The 21,302-nt window shown below is 35.2% G+C and overlaps 2 protein-coding genes across 3 annotated transcripts in view; both read left to right on the forward strand.

The window, feature by feature from the left end:
• The window catches only part of LOC136032317 (trypsin-1-like), a 251,733-nt gene that overhangs the window by 161,665 nt on the left and 68,766 nt on the right, over positions 1-21,302 (forward strand). The window lies entirely within an intron of this gene.
• LOC136032315 (trypsin-1-like) overlaps positions 1-21,302 on the forward strand; it is a 40,744-nt gene that overhangs the window by 4,631 nt on the left and 14,811 nt on the right. The window contains exons 1-3 of one of the 2 annotated variants that reach the window (XM_065712615.1): positions 2,929-3,010; positions 8,289-8,511; positions 11,866-12,127. In XM_065712615.1, the coding sequence (XP_065568687.1) occupies positions 2,959-3,010; positions 8,289-8,511; positions 11,866-12,127 (537 nt within the window). In that variant the 5' untranslated portion in view covers positions 2,929-2,958. Of the gene's footprint in view, positions 1-2,928; positions 3,011-8,288; positions 8,512-11,865; positions 12,128-21,302 lie in introns of those variants that run through there. The other variant, XM_065712616.1, reaches the window with a different exon arrangement.

Consider the following 21,302-nt stretch of genomic DNA (forward strand, 5'->3'; position numbering starts at 1 on the left):
AAACAGTAAAAAACTTTAGCGTAAAGAGCGGGCGGGGCGTTGAGGGTGAAAAGCCCCTTTCATATACGGAGTAATTTCTGTTTGTTTCAAGTTTTAATGTCGCTCCTTACTTTCATTTAAAAAAACCTGTTTATTTTTGTTTAATTTCTGGACGTTTCTGAATTAATGCATGTTTTGATCTTGGCTCTCCGTGCATAAATAATTAAAACGAAATTTGCATATTATTTTTTTTTGGCTAAATGGCTTTTTCATAGTTTTTATTGGAAAATTTTGGGAAAAAAGAAGCGAGGGAGGAGGCCTAGTTGCCCTCCAATTTTTTGATTACTTAAAAAGGCAACTATAACTTTTAATTTTTTACGAACGTTTCATAAGTAAAAAATATACGTAACTTACGTAGCGAACTTCTATATTCTTATGTTTTTATTGCGTATATGATGGGGCTCACCCCTCGTCGATACCTCGCTCTTTATACTAAAGCTTAAATTTTGTCCCAATTCCTTAAGAATGACCCCTGAATCACAAAGGCCGTAGAATAAATAGTTGAAATTACTAAAAATACTTTAGAGTAAAGAGTGAGGTATTACGAGGAGGTAAACCCCCTCATATGCGTAATAATTTCTGTTCATTTTAAGTTTTAACGCTGCTCCTCACTTTCAGTAGAAAAAACGTTTCATATTTATTTTTTCATTGTTTTTTTAAATAATGCTAGAAAATCCTGCGCCCCCTCCACTGCAAGTCTCTTCCCCCATGAGAAGCTCCTCCATGGAAAGACCTCCCATGTACCCCTTCCCCTCAAATCTCCTTCCAAACAAAAAAATCCACCCTGAAAACGTCTGTACACTTCCCAATAACCATTACAATATGTAAACACAGGTCAAAGTTTGTAACTTGCAGCCCCTCCCACGGGGACTACGGGGGAGTAAGTCGTTCCCAAAGACATAGTTATTATATTTTTTGACTATGCTGAATAAAATGGCTATCTCAGAATCTTGTGACTTTGGGGAAAAAATGAGCGTGCGAGGGGGCCTAGGTGCCCTTCAATTTTTTTATCACTTAAAAAGGGCACAAGAACTTTTAATTTCCGTTTGAATGGGCCCCTTCGCGACATTCTAGGACCACTGAGTCGATACGATCACCCCTTGGAAAAAAACAAACAAAAAAAAACAAATAAACACGCATCTGTGATTTGTCTTCTGGCAAAAAATGCGATATTCCAAATTTTTGTAGATAGGGGCCTGAAATTTCTACAATAAGGTTCTCCGATACGCTGAACCTTATGGTATCATTTTCGTTAAGATCGTATGACTTTTAGGGGGTTTTTCTCTCTATTTTCTAAAATGAGGCAAATTTTCTCAGGCTCGTAACTTTTGAAGGGTACGACTTATCTTGATGAAACTTATATATTTAAAATCACCATTAAAATTAAATTCTTGATGTAACTATTGGTATCAAAATTCCATTTTTTAGAGTTTCGGCTACTATTGAGCCGGGTCTCTCATTACTACAGTTCATTACCACGAACTGTTTGATGAATGATGAAGAAGAATAACTCAAGTGTTTTTCCTGCATCACAAAAACTTGCCAAAGGTTAGTGTAGCAACGTTTCTCGTGGAAGAAACAGTGTATATCTAGCTTAATTTTAATTTTGAACAATTTAACTTCTTTTTAACTTATATTTTTTGGTTACTGGTTTTCTCTTCCCTTTATTTCCATTTTATTTTACCTTTTTAACTGATTCATTTTGTCGCTTATTTAATTATCGTTTTGATTGTTTTTGAATTTGTGCTTTTTTTACCGTAGCTATTATTTTTTTCCCCTCTCCACTCTTACTACCTTTTGATTATACTACGTCTTATCGCAAAGGCGGATCTAGAGCAAAATCTTTGTGGGTCTTATGTGACAAGAGTGACAATAATTGACCAAATCGACAAGTTGACTAAATTAGCAAAAAGGAGAATGAAAAACAAATGAGGACTCTAGAAAAATATTGGGGTACGCGGCACCCTGGATCCACCCCTAGACCTGCCCCTGTCTTATCGTGCCGTATGTTTTACTTCCGAGACTAATTATGGTTTTCCCCTTAATGTAAGTGTTTTGATTTTTTTTTTTAAATTCCTTTTAGTTACCTTTTTACTACTGTCAGCTTAGGGACCTTTGAACGACGCCAACAAAGAATCATGTTAAAAAACAGGCTTAAAGAAGTAACTTTATTTTCTTTGCACATTTTCTCGTAAAAAAATATTTATGAGAAATGGAATTTCTTGGGAGGTTGTACAGAGGGAGGCTTTGAATAGGTTGGGATGAAGGAGGAGCGTCTGTGGCTGTGTTGACCTCCGGCGGCTTGGTGGTGCAGTCAGTCATTGGTAGTAGTAGTATTAATAACCTGTGGGCTAAGGGATCAATTATGTGAGGGTGTGGTAGGGGTTGGGGCATTTATCAACCTAGATTTTAACACCCTCCCCTAGATCTCAAAAATATCTTTCTTGTACCTTCGTTGCAAAATGTCTTTTTTTTTGTAATTTCATCGTGAAAATTGAAAAAAAATTGGCTCCTCTAGATTTTGAAAAATAAATATTGCTCCTGTTATATTTTCGTGAATTGATGCAGTTCCCTTGCACATTATTTTCAAATAACTAAACAATGGCTTAAATTAACCAATGAACTTAACTTTTTGTACTTTGCAAAATGAGGTTTTTCCTTAGAATTGATTAAATGATGCACATAAAGGAAAAAATGATAAGCCTTGATGATATATGTGTTTGGGAAGATAACACATATTGGTTCTCCTTAGTATTCTATCGCCAGCAAATCCTTTTCATAATTGACAGGTATATAAGTAAATAATGCTATTTCTTTGAACATTGTATCTCCAAGTAATCCCCAAGTTTAAAATATTGATTTCACAATCATAGTTTGTTGATAAAAACGTGTTCTATATTCCAATTAAACTTTAGTGTCATGATGAGGGTCGTAATTATACCTTGTTTGTGCTTGATATCATTAGTTTTTGGTAGGTATAAGTTTACCAGATAATCATTTATTTCAGCCTAAATTTTTATTTCTCTGGTTTTCAAACCTAACCAACCAAAATCAAACTAATATTTTACAAGTTAACATAAAACAGTAAAAAAAAAGAACTAAAAACTGTGAACCTTATGCAAAATGGATTTATTTTGTTAATAAGTTATTATTAATAAGTTATTCGTTAACCTATTAATTAACCTATTAATAAGTTGTTCTTATTCTGGCTTTTTCCAGTCTGCAAATGTAAATAAAAATCAATATATTAAAAATTTAAAACGTTAAATGCAAAACTAGAAGAAAACCTGTGAAAAGGTTTTTCAGCTATTTTGGTCCCTGTTTAATTCGTGTATGAAGTTAAAAATGTGATGAACGTTTCCAAGACTAACCAATGGTAAAGAGAGGGGGGCTTTGGCTACCGTCCGAAAAAATTGTCCCTAAAAATGTATATTTTGCTAAATGTAAGCCCCTGAAAAAACAAACATTCCTAGGTTGTCATCTTTAACTTTTAGCTCTACGCCTTTTTATCTGGTTCACATTATAGTATAATTTCAAAACTTTAGTTGCCTCAAAGATTTCCATTTTTCTTCAAAATCTGAATATTCATAAAGCAAAATGTCCGATGCTGTTTTCAGGGTCCAAAACTGAAGAAAATCTATTAACAAAAACAAACACCGCGTTTTCAAGACTAACCATTGTGAATGAGAGGGGTTATGGCTACCCCCAAAAAATTGTCCCTAAAAATGTACATTTTGTTAAATGTAAGCCCCTGAAAAAACAAACAATCCTAGGTTGTCATCTTTAACTTTTAGCTCTACGCATGATTATCCGGTTCGCATTATAGTATAATTTCAAAACTTTAGCTGCCTCAAAGAGTTCCATTTTTTTTTTCAAAATATGAATATTGATAAAGCAAAATGTCCGATGTTGTTTTCAGGGTCTGAAACTGAAGAAAATCTATTAACAAAAACAAACACCACAAAAACAGAGTAGAATTAGAGTATGAGTTTGTTTTCCAGCTTATAAAATGGGGAGACAAAGATACAAGATTAGTTAGGCAGTAATGAAAAAATTTAATAAGTATTTTTGCACAAAAAGTAAATCTGTGCATAAGGCCTTAAATGAGAAAAATTTACTGAAAACTGTTAAACTTTCATAGAAATTAAATCCTCTTACGCCTCAAGAGGCGTCCAGGTTGAAATAAAATCTGCATTATTGCTTAAAACTTTCAGCTGCAATGATTCCTTACTCCAGGTGTAAATAGGAAGAACAGTGTCGTAGGTAGTTAGATAACACGGTTTTTTAAAATAAAAAACTAACACGTTCTTTTAAACTAAAAGTAAGTAGCAACATTAAAACTTCAAACATGCAGAAATTATTCCCTAAACGCGGGGGGGGGGGGGGGGTAAACCCCTCATAAAAGGAATAATTTCTGTTTATTTTAAGATTTATTGTTACTCCTTACCTTCAGTTGAAAATTTATATTTAATTTCTGATGGTTTCTCAAACAATGCTGGGAAAACCAACTCCCTTCTATGGAAAACTCCTTCCTTCCGCAGAAAATCTCTCCAAATGAAATTTCTCCCGCGTAAAACAACCCCCCCCCCCCACCCGCAAAACTCCCCTGGACCATTCCATCCTCGTTAAAAATCCCCCGGAGAGTTTCTTGCGGACGATTCCGCCTGAAAAATCGCCCCCGACTTGGAAGTTTTTTATTTTAGTCACGATACCCTTTATTTTTACACCTTTCTGATGATAAGCATTTGAATGTAGTCTTTCATCTTACGAAGAAAGTTATAATAAGAAGTGAGCTACCACCCGTATCCCAGTACTGTAAACCTATTGTAAAACCATTCCCAGAAATGACGAAAATTGGAGATTAAGCCCCCCCCCATCTTCTTCTATATTTGTATGAAGGTAGTTAGAAATTTAGAAAATTTGGGAATAAAAATATATTTTTTAAAGCCTCAGGAAAACTTACCCCCCCCCAGAAACACAAAGATCAACCGACCCTTCTACATAATAGGTGATGCCCAAACATACATCATTGTACATAATTTATAAAGCCTTAAACGAAGAAACGGTAAAATAAATGTTTGAATTAACCGTTCATGTTCTATGGAGTACTTAGACTTCAGGGATGAGTACACTAATGGATGAGTGACATTGCTACCTCTGAAACTGGGAACATCAATAGATAATTTTCAACAATTTTGAATCGATTTGTGTTTTCAGAATTCTAAGTTGATGGCATTTGATCTTCTTTGGGACAAATCAGGGTATAAAAAATGCGACTTTTCCATGGCACAGCGTTTTGCTACTTAAAATTGACGCTAAAACTTTGTTTTCTCTTTGAATATTCTCTCATGTTCAAGAGCCATCGGTTCGATAAAATTACCCCTGGGGAAGAACAAATAAACACCAATCTTGATCAGTCTTTCTCGAAGAAAACGTAGAATTTCCATTTTTGTAGAAAGGGGCTTGGAAAATTTGTCAATGTGCTCTCTTATATGCTGAATTTGATGGTATAATTTTTATTAGGATCGTTCGCCGTTTTGGAAATGTGTTCTCCCTTGTCTGAAAATCAAGTAATTTTTTCAGGCTTGTAACTTCTGACGCGTAACTTAAAACTTATTTAATTTTACGTATTTAGAATCACCATGAAAAGCCTACTAATTTGAGCATATTTTAATATCAAAACTCTTTTTTTTAAGATTCCGATTATTATTAACACAGGTCGTTCCTTATTTACATTTTGTTGTCACCGATAACCTGTTGACGTGTGCCTGTCAGACTTGATTTATCACTGAGTAAAATTCAGTCCGGTTTATAAGAACGGGGAGTGGTATTTTTCTCTCCAGAATCAAAGAATAATGTGATTGACTTGCAAAAATACGCCACAAAGATAAACCAATAAGGATCAAAGTGTATGGCAATAATCTCTCTTCATCTCTTTGGGTCCATTCTTAAGTATATTCTCAAACAATGTGAAATGAAATATTTCTGTCATTTTCAGTAGTAAAAAGTTTCTTTAACTGAAAGTAAGGAGCAAATTGAGGAGGATGTAAACTCCTGCACCTCTCTCTCTTTACGGTATTAAATAAAAAAAAGAAGTTTTTTTTAACTGAAAGTAAGGAGCGACATTAAAACTTAAAACGAACAGAAATTACCCCGTATATGAAAGGGGTGGTTCCCTCTTCAACACCCTGCTCTTTTCGCTAAAGTTTGACTCTTTCTCTCAACTCTACCTTTTAAAACAGTAAAAACTTTAGCGTAAAGAGCAGGGTGTTGAAGAGTGAACAGCCCGAATAATCACACCTCCTAGGTACGTGATTGACATAATCGGAACGGATATGCTCTCTTTGGGAGTCTGGGGGGAGGGGAGTCTAATTCAGTAAGTCGGAAAAATTAGAAAACATAAAGTGTTTTAACTTACAAACGGGTGACTGGATCCTAATGAAATTTCATAATTAGAAGGATCTTATGTCTCAGAGCTCTTTTTTAAATCTTGACCAGATCTGGTGACGTTGGGGGGAATTGGAAGAGGAAACTGGAAATCTTGGAAAACGCTTAGAATGGATAGATCGTGATGATACTTGGTGGGGAAAAATAAGCACAAGTCCTAGATACGTGATTGACAAAACGAGACGGGATCGATTCTATTTGGGGGAGTTGGGGAGGGGGATAGTTCGTAAAAATTAGAAAAAATGAGGTATTTTTCACTTACGAACGGGCTATCAGATCCTAATGAAATTTGATAGTTAGAAGGATCTTGTGCTTTAGAACTCTCATTTAAATCCTGACCAGATACGATTACATTGCGGGGGGTTGGAGGGGGAAACCGGAACTCTTTGAAAATGTGAAAATTGATGTGTCTTTATCTTACGAATGGGCGATCGGATCTTAATGAAACTTGATATGTACAAGGATCTTATGTCTCGGATGCTCCATTTTCAATTCGAATCCGATTCGAATCCGAGGACATAAGGGGTTGGAGGGGGAAACAGAAATATTGAAAACCGGAAATCTTGGAAAACGCTTTGAGTGGAGAGAAAGGGATGAAACTTGATGGGAAGAATAAGCACAAGCTATAGATACGTGATTGATATAATTAGAACGGATCCGTTTTCTTTGGCGGAGCTGGGGGTGTTAATTTGGAAAATTAGAAAAATTGAGGCATTTTTAACTTAAGAACGGGTGACCTGACCTTAATGAAATTTGTTATTTAGAGGAGCCCATGTCTCAGAGCTCTTATTTCAAATTAGATCTGTTGACATTAGGGGGAGTTGGAGGGGGAAACCGGAAATCTTCGAAAACGCTTAGAGTGGAGAAATCGGGATGAAACTTGTTGGGTAGAAAAAGCAAATATTGTAGATACGTGATTGATGTAGCCGTAATGCATTCACTCTCTTTGGGGGAGTTAGGGGGTGGGATTCAGTGCTTTGGCGAGTTTGGTGCTTCTTGACGTGCTAGGACGATGAAAATTGGTAGGCGTGTCAGGGAGCTTCACAAATTGACTCGATAAATTCGTTTTCCCCGATTCGACCATCTGGGGGGGCTGAAGGGGGAGGAAAAAATAGAAAAAACGAGGCATTTTTAACTTCCGAGTGGGTGATCTGATCTTAATGAATTTTGTTATTTAGAAAGACTTTGTGACTCAGAGCTTTTATTTTAAATCGGTCGGTCGGGGTCAATCAATAGATTAATCAATCTATTGATTCTTAGAATTTTGCTAGAGCTTATACCATATGAACTCTTGGCTCTTCCAGCCTCGTCACAAGTGCCTTATGAGTTCTTAGCTCTTGTTGATATATATAATCAAGTAAATTAAAAACTACCCAACTGATATGGGAAGTCACGAGCCTGAGAATTTTCGTCTTATTTTCAAAACAAGGGTAAAACGCCTCCAAAAGGTGAGCTGTGCTGCAAAAAAGTACACCCTAAAAAGTTGGGGAGGAAATCCCTTTCTATAAAAATACAAACCTTAAACGAAGAATGATCATAGATACGTGTTCATTTTTTTTTCAGGGGTGAATATATCAAAATCTTGTATTGTTCCCAGAAAGATGATCAAAGATGAAGGTTTATTCCTATTTTTTTGGGGGGGGGGGGATCGTATCATATATCTTTGACTTGCGTTGATATAATGGTGAAAAGGATTTCTTTCATGATTGGCTGGCCATCAGTCTGAACTGCACAACTCCAAAATTACATCCTTAAATTCCAGCCAAACAACTAAAGGAACTTACAAATTTGCAAATTTACAGGACAAGACTATGCTCTCCCCCACCTACCATTGAACTTTCTACTCCGTAATGGTTTGTATCGGGTGTCGAAATCAAGAATTGTTGGCGGCTACCCTGTCGACAAAGGAGAGGTTCCTTGGCAAGTCTCTCTTCGGAGGAAGGGCTTTTTCGGAGACTCCCATTTCTGTGGGGGAACGATCTTGAACGATGATACGATTCTGACAGCAGCTCACTGCACTGATGGGTGAGTGTAAGGTTTTGTGCATTTAAATTGAAATAAATGTGAGAAACCACATAAGAAATGCTTGATCCAAAAGGAGGATTCTCTGACGTTACATTTGATTTGCTAACTTTATTTGCTTACATTTTATTTACATTTTATTATTTAACTTTATGTAAGTTGCTTGAAAGACTAGAATTTTAAGTGGACGCAACATTTGCTCTGTATTAACTAGCCATTTTGCTTATAGCAGAATGTATTAGACTCATCCAAAAGAATACCGGTAGCTTAGAAGAGTAAGAATTTACCTTCATGCCAGATATAAAAATCTCTGATGCCATCTAGCGTTTGCTTTCCTTGGCAGTTCCTCATCTTCAGAACTAACCTTCTTTTCAGAAGCTCAGATCAGACAATAATTTCAACCTTAATTATGACTTTACTAATTATGTTTTTATTACGCTAATTTTGTCTTAATATTAGACTAAGAAAACATTAAGAAACGCCAAACACTAGATGGTGTTAAGGATATTTCTCAGACACTAGTACCAGTTACCACTCTTATAAGTTAACCATACTCTTTGACCCGTCCCTTTACAAGAGGTCGTCCACCTTTGGAGACGAAAATCGATTAATTCCCCGAAGTGACTAGCATTTTCTTCAGTGTGAAGTTAATTGGGCATAATATGGTAATAAACTTATCTAACGATTAGGGGACAGCCCAATCCAAGATTGCCGTTTTCTGCGTCTGAGGACACGCCTCTGGAATAAACACCAAGCTATTCTAAAGACAATACTCCTGATATTTGACACAACGGTGGGGTTGAAACAATGGTGGGTACAGCTTAGATACCAATATATAGTTATAAAAACTCCTATCTTGCCCATGAGAAGCTTTTGGTACAGAGCTCGGAACTTGGCGCCTCCTCCAAGCCCGTGCAACGACGCGTAGACCGTACTACAACACCATAGGTGGGCACGCAATTTTGTTTTATTGCATGCAAAGCTTAGATACCAATATTGGTATCTAAGCTGTGCTGCCAGTTTCCTGTCTTCAGCCGCTAGCATCGCTGTCGCGTACTGTGTCCCAAAAATAAATCGAGTTTTCATAACTGTATTGGTACCTAAGCTGTGATGGAGAGTTACTTGGCTGCGAAACCTGGCCGTTAAACACAAATATTTTCTATTATAAATTCCTTCGGTATGTTCTTCAAAACTGGTAATCTATAAAAAATAGTAACTATCCCATTTGCAGTAGAGCTGGAAACTGGTTCCCCATATCAAATGTCATCAAATACAAACGTCTCCAGTGATTTGTCTACGTACTCTGACACTCTGGCGATGCGTTATGAAACGATACCTTAAGCGTCATTCGTTGTTTCCGTGGAGGAGATGAGCCTGGCAGCAAAAGAAAACCCGACTATTTACCACAAAGTTCAATTTGAAAAAGCTTGACGGGCTCGCTGATGCTGATGAGAAGCTTCATGCTGGGATCAAGCCTGGTTGTTGATCTTTTCGCCATCATCCTGGAGCCAAGCATGCTGCTAATTTTCGGACATTAATATTGACCAAGGGCTTGTAACACGAAAATTAAAATTGAGAGGCAATGATTTTGGGCTGCATAGTGCCCATTAAAGGTGGGAATAATTCATCTCATCTTCCCCAACGTTCAGGAATGGACAAATTTACTCGGAATTTTTCCTCTTTGTCATTGCTGACTCCTGATATATTATTCTCTATTTTTAGATAAACAGATAAAATGTTTTGGTACTTGTGTAATATTCAGAACACACTCAATAAGTGAAGTTAGGCTTTTACATTAAACAAACTACGATGCAGGTACATTTTATGAGAAAATCCGGCTTCATAGCCACATAGACAAAACTCAATTTAGTTTGCTACGCATAGTGATAGAAGATAAAATCTGAACATAGATTTTGAAATGAAGATTTGGGATTTGCCAAAGACTGAGAAAGGAGCAATTACATTTTTACAGGATAAGGGGTTGTAGCCCACAACAAAACAGTGCGTCTATGGGCACAACATGACTTTGTACTCTTACGAGAAGGAACATTTTTAAGAGTGTAACAATAGGCCATGTTTGAAAAAAGTCAATTTGCGTGTAAATACGTGGTTTGCTGACAGTAGAATACCATGCCATTTATTACTGCAGTTCGTTTCATTTATTGCTGGGTTTACGAATTGACAAATGTGGCCTGGTGTGAACGAGAGCTAGGCATTTCTAAGAAGACAGTTATCGATTGGCGTACATAATTCTAAGTTGTAGTTTTACAATTTTCCTAATAAGGTATTATAATTTCATCATATTTTGTTTTATGTCATTAGCTTTATCAAAAGTTTGGGCTATATATTTGCACATTAGGGGCGGGGGGTGCATTATATCAAATACCTAACTTAACCTAACCTAACCATCTCTATATATACAATATTTAATTAATTGTACCCGCATCGTAGTTTGTTTCACGAAAGAACCTAACTTCAATTATTGAGTGTGTTCTGAATAATGCACAAGTACCAATATTTTATTTAAAAGATGAATAGAAAAAATAAAAAGAAGAAAAATGCAAAAAACATTTAAATGCAAAAACATTTAAAAAGATAGTAGTTGCTCCCAACGTTTGCTGAAATACAAGCTATTTACGTTCACCGTAAAATAAAAGTGATTAATGCCCCGAAGAAAATACAAATAAGAATATTTAATAATTCATCAAGTGTAAGCAGAGCAAGAAGGCAAATGGTTGAAGATTTGGGAAGCAACCCTGTACTGATATTAAAATATCTACTCGCCTTGAAGTTTAGAAACATTTTCTCCCTTCAGCCATTATTTTTTTAAATTTAGTCACACTTATTTAAAAATTTAACTTTTATCTTTTACTCCTTTTTAAATCTTAGTTGGGTATTATAGTTCATAACTTAAAAATATTTGCCATTGGTCTGTGGTTCACTGACAAATAACTGCCTCATTATATCCGTTTCGCAACAAAAAAAGAGGGGGGAAATTGCTGTGCCTACAGGCTATTGAAAAGTTCAAGGCTAAGTAATAGTTTAGTTTTATTGTTAAGTGATCTAATGCAATAAAAATGAAGTTAATGTGTTCTGAAGTGTTCAAAAGTCTGGACAACTAAATTTTTACAAATAAATAATTATTTTAAAACGGAAAAGTGCGTGAGACAAGGATAGGAGAATGTTTTTAGCAGTAGCCTTGTGTCAGCCAGGGGGGACTAGCCTCTTAGTTCTCATACGCAAAAAGGTTAGCGATAAAAAATTTGTTAAGGAAAAGAACTAATAGCCTCTTTATTAGTTGTATAAATGTTTTACTGTGTTTTGTGAATTATCACCCTGTATGTCTTTGTTTTATAGACAGACTCCGTCAAAAATAACCGTTATGGCTGGCGAACATCTTCTCACATCCACCGAAGGCGATGAGCAAGTTGCAGGAGTTGAGTCGATTATTCAGCATCCATGCTATAATTCTTTTACTTTCACTAACGACATCTCGATCTTGAAACTTAATATCAGCCTAAATTTTGGGGTTTTCGTGCAACCTGTGACCCTACCAGACTCAATGTCTGATATCGATGCTGGAATCATGGCTACTGTTTCTGGTTGGGGTTCTACGTCAGTAAGTTTCACAATGTAAGCTATATTTAAAAAAAAATTCATATCGTGATCAAATGGCCCACAGTAACAAACAGTAAGAAAATCCTAGCTTTAAAAAGATACAACTTATAATGCATATATATATATATACCCCTAAACCACGGTTTATTGCTGGAGCAGCTAAATGTCCAACCCGCATTGCTGCTACTGACCTCTCTTTAATTTTAAAGGAAATTGTAAATAAACTTAAAACCTATTGTTCTGGTATTAAAAAATTTTCGAATTTTAATCCATATTGGAGTGTTAATAATTCAGTGCAGGTGATAGATTCTTTAACTATGGTTTCAGCTAAAAGAATTGAGTCTTTCGATTTTGCGACAATGTATACTAATTTATCACTTAATCTAGTGTTTGATAATTTAAAAACTGTTATCAAGAAATCTTTCCTCTTATCTAGTAAAAGGTTCTTAAAAATAGACATTTATAATAAAAAAGCTATATGGACAAATTGCTTTAATACTACAGTTAACTTGAGATGTTACAGCTTGGATATGATTTTTGAGTTATTAGAATTTGTTTTATACAATACTTATATAAGATTTGGGGGTGATTTGTACAAGCAAATTGTGGGAATTCCCATGGGGGGGAATGCCAGCCCATTTATAGCTGACTTGTTTTTAAGTCAACTAGAATATAAATATATGATGGATAAGAATAATCCAATTAATTTAAAACATGCTTTGTCAAATAATAAAAGATATTTAGATGATATGTTGGTCTTAAATTGTAAGGATTTCATTGATATTTCTAAAAATATATATCCATTAGAGCTTATTCTTGAGCCTAGTCATGGCGCTGGTCATGAAGATCATTTCTTAGATTTAAATATTAATATTGTGATAATAATAAATTAAGTTTTAAAATGTATAATAAAACGGATGATTTTGATTTTGAAGTGATTAGTTTCCCATTCCCTGAAAGTAATATACGCTCAAATATCACATATTCAGCGTTTTTCTCACAGTTACTTCGTTATGCAAGGATTTGTAGTAATTATATTGATTTTAAAAATAGATGTAAAATCTTAAACCAAAAATTGATATCAAGAGGTTTTTCTGCAAATAAATTAAATTGGCAATTTAAAAAATTTAGTTTTCATTATAACGAACTTTTAAATAAATATCAAAAGAATTATCTAGAAATACTTAAAGAAATTTTCAACTAATTTTGGAGGTTCGAGAAATGTTGTCGCAGCGCCATTTATTTTGAATTGTGTTTCTAATTGAGCGGATTTTCTTAAAAATTAGCCACATGGTAAAGATGAATTCTATAATTGTTTAGTTCATTCAGGCTTTTTGCAATGTGTTAATATTTGTGATTTGGTAAAATTTATAATATTTAGTTTACCTGTTGTTGCTAAAAAGAGGGATATATTAACAGGATAAGCTTGTTTTGGTTTTACTTGGTTGTTTTACATTTGCTGTTTTTTTTTTCTTTCATAGGCATGTATTTTGGGGGTGATACCTGACACGGGGATGCCATGGATATTCTGTGGTAGCCACAACACTGTGCTGGGTAGAGAATTTAAAGTGGCGAAACCCTATATAGGCCAGTGTATTCTCCTGATGAGCCCTTGTGTTAGGTGTTGCCTCTGAATTATTTGTCTATATTATTCTTTCTATTGTTTGGTAAGTGACGACTTATACTTATTGACGACATGACTGCCTGTCCATGGATTATTCTTTATGGTTGATTGTGTATGGCTATGCTGTTTGACCAATGTGATTGTATGGATGAGTAGGGTTAAGGCCTCATTCAAGTGCTGGTCTATATTAATCACTAATTTAGGAAAACAGTCTTCCTTTTCTCCTACTGTCTCTCTTTTTTTTTTTGTGTTTGTGCTGTTGCATTGGTGATTTCTCTTTTCATGATATATATATATATATATATATTATATATATATATATATATATATATATATATATATATATATATATATATATATATATATATATATATATATTAGTACGGAGCGTCTTTTTTCCTTCAGATTTTTCAATCTTTTATTTTACTCCTTTCTATGTTTGGTGGCTTTTATTCCTATTTCTTTACTAAGATCATCATAAAAATGGACAATTGTGGACAACTGGCGTATGGATAAATATGAATTAATGTAACATACAAATAATAATGTAATATATAATATGTAAATAATGTAATTATAAATATAATCAACGTTTTATGAACCTTATAATTTTTTGTGTTGCATAGTACGATCCGAGAGCAACTCCAATTTGCAAACTACATACAGTACATATTACAGACAGTACAGACATAGGCATGCAGTGTTTAATTTCCCTATTCCAATCTACATCTACATATTTAATCTTCCCATTATACTTACCAAAAAAGTTATAGTGTTAAGATAGGATTCTAAAACATTAATTATAATATTATTCGCATCCCCTAAGTCTTATAGTCAATCTTTGATCGTCAAACTTAAAATTGAAGTACCAAGGACAGTGAAAATGAAATCTGATCTATTGAATTGGTTAAGTGGAAACTTGTACAATTCTTATATCGATCCAGTAATCCTAGAAGAACAGGGGAGGGCTCATTAGATCATAAATCAAGAGTTCTAGTGCCTTTTTTAAATTACAAAAAAATTGGAGGGTATTTGACCCCCCTCTTACACTCTTTTTTCCAAAGATATACGATTATAATTTTGAAAATGCAATTTGATTCAGAATAGTTGAAAGTTCAATAACTATGACTCTGGGGATGACATGGCGCCCCATAGTCCCCGGGAAAAGGGCGATAAGTTACACAATTTTTCCGTTTTTCACAAATATTATTTGTTATTGGGAAAAACCGTAATTTCGTTTGGGTGGGGGGCAATTATTTGTGAGGGGGGTTTTTCCTCGGGGAAAATATTCCGTGGGGAGGAAAGTATAAGGGGGAATTTTTTCAAGGAAATTGTACATGGGGGAGCGGAAGGGGTTTCCTGGTATGATTTGAAAAACAGTAAGAAATTAAATAGAAACTATTTTTTATTTTCAACTGAAAGTAAGAACATCATCAAAAATTGTAGTGATCTGAAATTATTCCGTATATGAGGATGGCTACCCCTTCCTCGACCCTTTCTTTTTATGCTAACGTTTGCCTTTTTGTCATAATTCTTTAAGAAAATCTGTTGAAGTTTAATGTGATGAGTTAAAAAACAAACAACCGGACTTAACGATTTAAGCGTAAAGAGCGAGGGTTGAGGAAAGGGAGCCCCCTCAGACATAGAATAATTTCTGTTCGTTTTAATGTTGTTCTTTACTGCCAGCTGAAAAAAATTGTATATTTGACTTAATCTTACATAAAGGTATAAATGTTATTGCATATCTAAATTAATATGTATGAAAGAAAAGAAAAAATCGGAAATCCAGTTTTCAAAGTATAAGATCTCTTATGCGGCGCTTACAATTTGACCTAAAAGTGTTTAATAAAAAAAAAGTTTTTGGAAACAGAAGAGACGAATGATGTTTCCGACTAGGATTTTCTTAAAATAAAGGGTGCCACCACTCCCACTCATGCCCTTCTTAACCTAAAATTTTATTTGTACTTTACTTGAAGCGTGTTGAAATCCAACAAATATAACCAACTTCTATTTGCAATGTTTACCAATTGCATTTCGAAATATTTACCCCCCCCCCAAAAGTGTTCAATCTTTTCCAAAATTGCTTGGTCGTAGAAATTTCTATTCACGTTTGGTTCATTTTAGGTTGATATAGGATATGCCGTTCAATTTAAAATATGTGGTGAGATTATCTAAAATTGATAAATGTCTCCACATTAGTATTTATAGAAAATTTTACATGATCTTCAGCAGGGAGCTGAATCACAGGGGGAATAAAGTGGTACTGAAAAGTTGTTTTTTTTTTCCCCGCGTTCAAGCTAAACTATGTTATAAGAGATAAAGAAACAACCACCAACATCAAGGGCATTTTCAGCTTTTTATGTCTAAAATAAGTGGTACGTTAATTTAATTAGTTTTTTAATTAGTTAAAATAAGCGGTAATTTAACTGCAGCAGCTATCAGACAATGATCGTTCTGATATCACATATATTTAGATATCATATATGTTTTACTGCTGGTAAATTGTCACAATATTACATTCAAGAGCCAAGAGTATTGAAATTTTTTAGCGCCCATTTCCAGCGTCACAACTAATTGGAGGACAGCCCCTATCCGATTATAAATTGTTTAAACTTATGGCTTATAAGTGAAAAGAGGAATGAGGGCTTGTGTAATATCTAAGGAACGGCTAAGGGCATTAAGTTAAGACTTTCAGGGAATGTTGAGGAAGACAAGATGTGCGTACAGGTTCTTATGAAGGTGTATATGCAATATATCAGAAGCGACTAGGGGTATTAAGTTGAAACTTTCTAGGAATGTTGAGGGGATGTGAACTAAATCAAATGGCATTATATGCATCCAGATTGTCAAAAGAGCGCATCTGCAATATCTCAGGAACGGCTTGGGTTGTAAATGACCATAATATATAAAAAATATTCCTAATTTCCACCAAAAAATCAATTTTGGCAATAAAAAATTTACAGAATTTATTTAAAAGGAAACTTCTCCGAAAAAATTCTTCAAAGAAAGGTGCAGAGCCACATTTAAACCCAAGACGAGCAGAAATTAAGTCCTATAATAATTAAAATCTAAAACCACCAGAAATCACTATCAATGAAGAAACGAAGCATAAAAAGAGTAGAAATTGAAATAAATAATGACATTAAGCACAAAAATAAGAGACACTGATATGGATGAATAAATGAATTATAAAACTAGTAAAAACCAAAATGAATAATCAAGTAAAACTAAACACAAATTACTACAAATAGGAGTAGCTACCCCCTTCAACACCTCCTATAGCCTATTGCTTATTTATGTTTTATATCACTATTTCTTTACATCTATAATGTTAAAAATAAAGAATGCTGTTAAATGAATCTTGAGTTGTTAATATTTTTAGAAACTAAAATTATTATATATTAACATTCAGCTAATTCTCTCTCTCTCTCTCTCTCTCTCTCTCTCTCTCTCTCTCTCTCTCTGTCTCTCTCTCTCTGTCTCTCTCTCTTCTCTCTCTCTCTTCTCTTCTCTCTCTCCTCTCTCTCTCTCTCTCTCTCTCTCTCTCTCTCTCTCGTCTCTCTCTCTCTCTCTCTCTCTCTCTCTCTCTCTCTCTCTCTCTCTCTCTCTCTCTCTCTCTCTCTCTCTCTCTCTCTCTCTCTCTCTCTCTCTCTCCTCTCTCTCTCTCTCTCTCTCTCTCTCTCTCTCTCTCTCTCTCTCTCTTAGTCAGTTTCTATGATTTATTTTTTGTCGATATTTTGATAGGTTAAAAAGTTGTTCAAATACGTATAGTTTTTAATAAAACGCAAATGACGTAAACAAGTTGTGTAAGATTTGGAGGGAGGCAGTATCTCTGCTCCTGATAATTGCAATTTCTGTCTGTTCTAGTTTTGACTTGATTATTCATTTAAGTTTTTGTTCACTTTAGGATTTATTTATACATTTATATCAGAATCTCATATCTTTGGGTTGGATGTGAATATTAGTTTTGAGTTCTTGTTTAACAAGTATTATTGAATCAAACAGTAGTTGCAAAACCGCTGAAAATGTTAGAGGCAAAGATTGTGCCATTTTAGTAGAACTATATAAATAATAAATAAATAATTTATTTATAATAATAATAATTTATTTATAACCACAAAGTACATTAAACTGTGGAGTAAACACACAAAAAAAGAAAAAACAAGACAAAAAACATAATAACATAAATAACATAGCAGCATAACGACATACAACATAAATAAATTACCTCCAATCAAAAATGGCCAAAGAGGGTCAAAACACCGACCATTTGCCGAGTTTTAAACACATGATACGTATGTAAATATTTGTCCATTCTTTTTCTTTGACTTGTTATATGATTTTCATTCAATTTTATCAAAAATGTATTGTCTGAGAAATGATTATCCACCCATATTGCCATTTGGAAGAAATAATAAATGAGCTGATCCAGCACAGAGCTGAGATTCTTCTTTCTGTCTCTTTGTATCCCTCCCTGTGCCTATCAATCTATTTCTCTCTTACTCCCTATCTTTATCATATACCTTAAGCTCTAAAAGAATTCCGCCCTGTCCATGTTTTTTTCTTATTATTACAAATCCAGTCTTTGTGTTTTCCATATCTTCGTCTATGTTTTTGTATGCTACGTGCAGAACTACCAGATTCCGTTTTTATGGGACTTGGTATTAACCAAGTAACATATAGCAATCGCAAATTATGTCGGTCTGTCGGTCCCGGTTTTGCTACTTTAGGCACTTCCAGGTAAGCTAGGACGATGAAATCTGGCAGGCGTATCAGGGACCGGACTAGATTAAATTAGAAATAGTCGTTTTTCCGATTTGACTATCTGGGGGGGGGGGAAGTGGAGGGCCCGTTAATTCGGAAAAATAGAAAAATTGAAGTACTTTTTAGTTACGAACGGTTGATCAGATCTTAATGAAATTTGATGTTTGGAAGGATATTGTGTCTCAGAGCTGATATTTCAATCCCGACCAGATCTGGTGACATTGGGGGGATATGGGAGGGGGAAACCTAAAATCTTACTTAGAATGGAGGGATCGGGATGAAACTGGTGGGAAAAATAAGCACAAGTCCTAGATACATGATTGACATAATCGGAAACGGATCTGCTCTCTTTCGGGTAGTTGGGGGGGGGGTTAATTCTGAAAAATTAGAAAAAAATGAGGTATTTTTACTTACGAACGGGTGATCGGATATAATGAAATTTGATATTTAAAAGGATATTGTGTCTCAAAGCTCTTATTTAAATCCGGACTGGATCTGGTGACATTGGGGGGAGTTTGGAGTGGGGGAACCTAAAATCATGGAAAACGCTTAGATTGGAGGGATCGGGATGAAACTTGGTGGGACAAATAAGCAGAAGTATGAGATACGTGATTTACATAATTGGAACGGATCCGATTTATTGGGGGGGAGGTTAATTCTGAAAAATTGAAAAAATGACGTATTTTTAACTTACGAAGTGATCGGATTTTAATGAAACTTCTTATTTGGAAGTACCTTGTAACTCGGATATCGTATTTTAAATCTCAACCGGATCCAACCTAATTGGGGGGCAGTTGGGGGGATCGGAAATCTTAGAAAATACTTAAAGCGGTGAGGTCAGGATGAAACTGGATGGAAGAATAAAAACCTGTCTAAGATGCGTGACTGACATAACCAGACCGGATCTGCTCTCTTTGGTGGAGTTGGGGGGGATAATTTTGAAAATTGAGGTATTTGTAATTTACGAAAGGGTGACCAGATCTTAATGAAATTTGATATTTAGAAGGATTTTGTGCTTTACAGCTCTAATTTTAAATTCTGACCAGAATCTGTGACATTGGGGGGAGTTGGAGGGGGAAACCGGATTCTTGGAAAACGTGAAAATTGGGGTATTTTTATCTTACGAAAAGGTGATCGGATCTTAATGAAATTTGATATTTAGAAGGATATCGTGTCTCAAAGCTCTTATTTTAAATCCCGACCGGATCTGGTGACATTGGGGGGAGTTTGGGGTGGGGGAACCTAAAATCATGGAAAACGCTTAGATTGGAGGATGGGGATGAAACTTAGTCTGAAAAACAAGCAGAACTCTTAGATACATAATTTACATAATTGGAATGGATCCTCCTTATTAGGGGGGGGGGGGGGTTAATTTTCGAAAAATTTGAAAAAATGACGTGTTTTTAACTTACGAAGAAGTGATCGGATCTTCATGAAACTTCATATTTAGAAGACCTCGTAACTCAGATCTCTTATTTTAAATCTCAAATGGATCTAGCATAATTGGGGGGGGACAGTTTGGGGGACTGAAAATCTTAGAAAATACTTAAAGCGGTGAGATCAGGATGAAACTGGATGGGAAGAATAAAAACCTTTCTAAGATACGTGACTGACATAACCGGACCGAATCTTCTCTCTTTGGTAGAGTTAGGGGGGGGGGGGGTAATTTTGAAAATTGAGGTATTTGTAACTTACGAAAGGGTGACCAGAGCTTAATGAAACTTGATATTTAGAAGGATCATGTCCTTTAAAGCTCTAATTTTAAATTCTGACCAGAATCTGTGACATTGGGGGGAGTTGGAGGGGAAACCGGAATTCTTGGAATTCGTGAAAATTGGGGTATTTTTATCTTACGAATGGTTGTCGGATCTTAATGAAATTTGATATTTAGAAGGAATTCATGTCTCAGAGCTCTTATTTCAAATCCCGACCAGATCTTTTGACATTGGCGGGAGTTGGAGGGGGAAACCTTGCAAAACACTTGGAGTGGAGGAATCGGGATGAAGCTTGGTGGATAGAATAAGCAAATGTCCTTGATACGTGATTGACGGAACCGTACTGGATTTGCTCTGTTTGGGGGAGTTGGGGGGAGGGGTTCAGTGATTTGGCGAGTTTGGTGCTTCTGGACGTGCTAGGACGTGTTGGTAGGTGTGTCAGGGAGCTGCACAAATTGACTTGATAAAGTCGTTTTCCCAGATTCGACCATCTGGGGGGGGCTAAAGGGAGGGGAAAAATTAGAGAAAATTAGGTAGTGATAACTTACGATTGGGTGATCGAATCTTAATGAATTTTGATATTTAGAAGGACATCGTGACTCAGAGCTCTATTTTTAAATCCTGACCGGATTAAGCCTCTTATTCTTTTTAAATCCATTCTATTGATTTAAAGAATTTTGTTAGAGCTCATACCATGTGACCTCTTGGCTCTTCTTGCCTCATCACAAATTCCATATGAGCTATTAGCTCTTGTTTACTGATTTTAGCGTCTTTGTGTCTTCGTCCCTCTAGTCTGTCCTTTAAATAGTTTCACTGTTGTATAATTGTAGTGTATTTTCTCCTTTTTTATTGTTTTACTCTGCAAGTGTCTTTTAGTGCATGACGTGGGTTAAAAATAAATAAATAAACTAATTGATGAAAATTCAATTTAACTGGTTACCTTGGAAACCCTCATGAACTTCATAGTTCTTACATTCTCGTTAATCAAACAGTTCATGGTAACGAACTGTAGTAACGAGCGACCCGGCTCAATAGCAACCGAAACTCTAAAAAAATGGAATTTTAATTTTAAT

Source organism: Artemia franciscana, chromosome 10 (genome assembly GCF_032884065.1).
Source record: "Artemia franciscana chromosome 10, ASM3288406v1, whole genome shotgun sequence".
Classification (NCBI taxonomy): Eukaryota; Metazoa; Arthropoda; class Branchiopoda; order Anostraca; family Artemiidae; genus Artemia; species Artemia franciscana.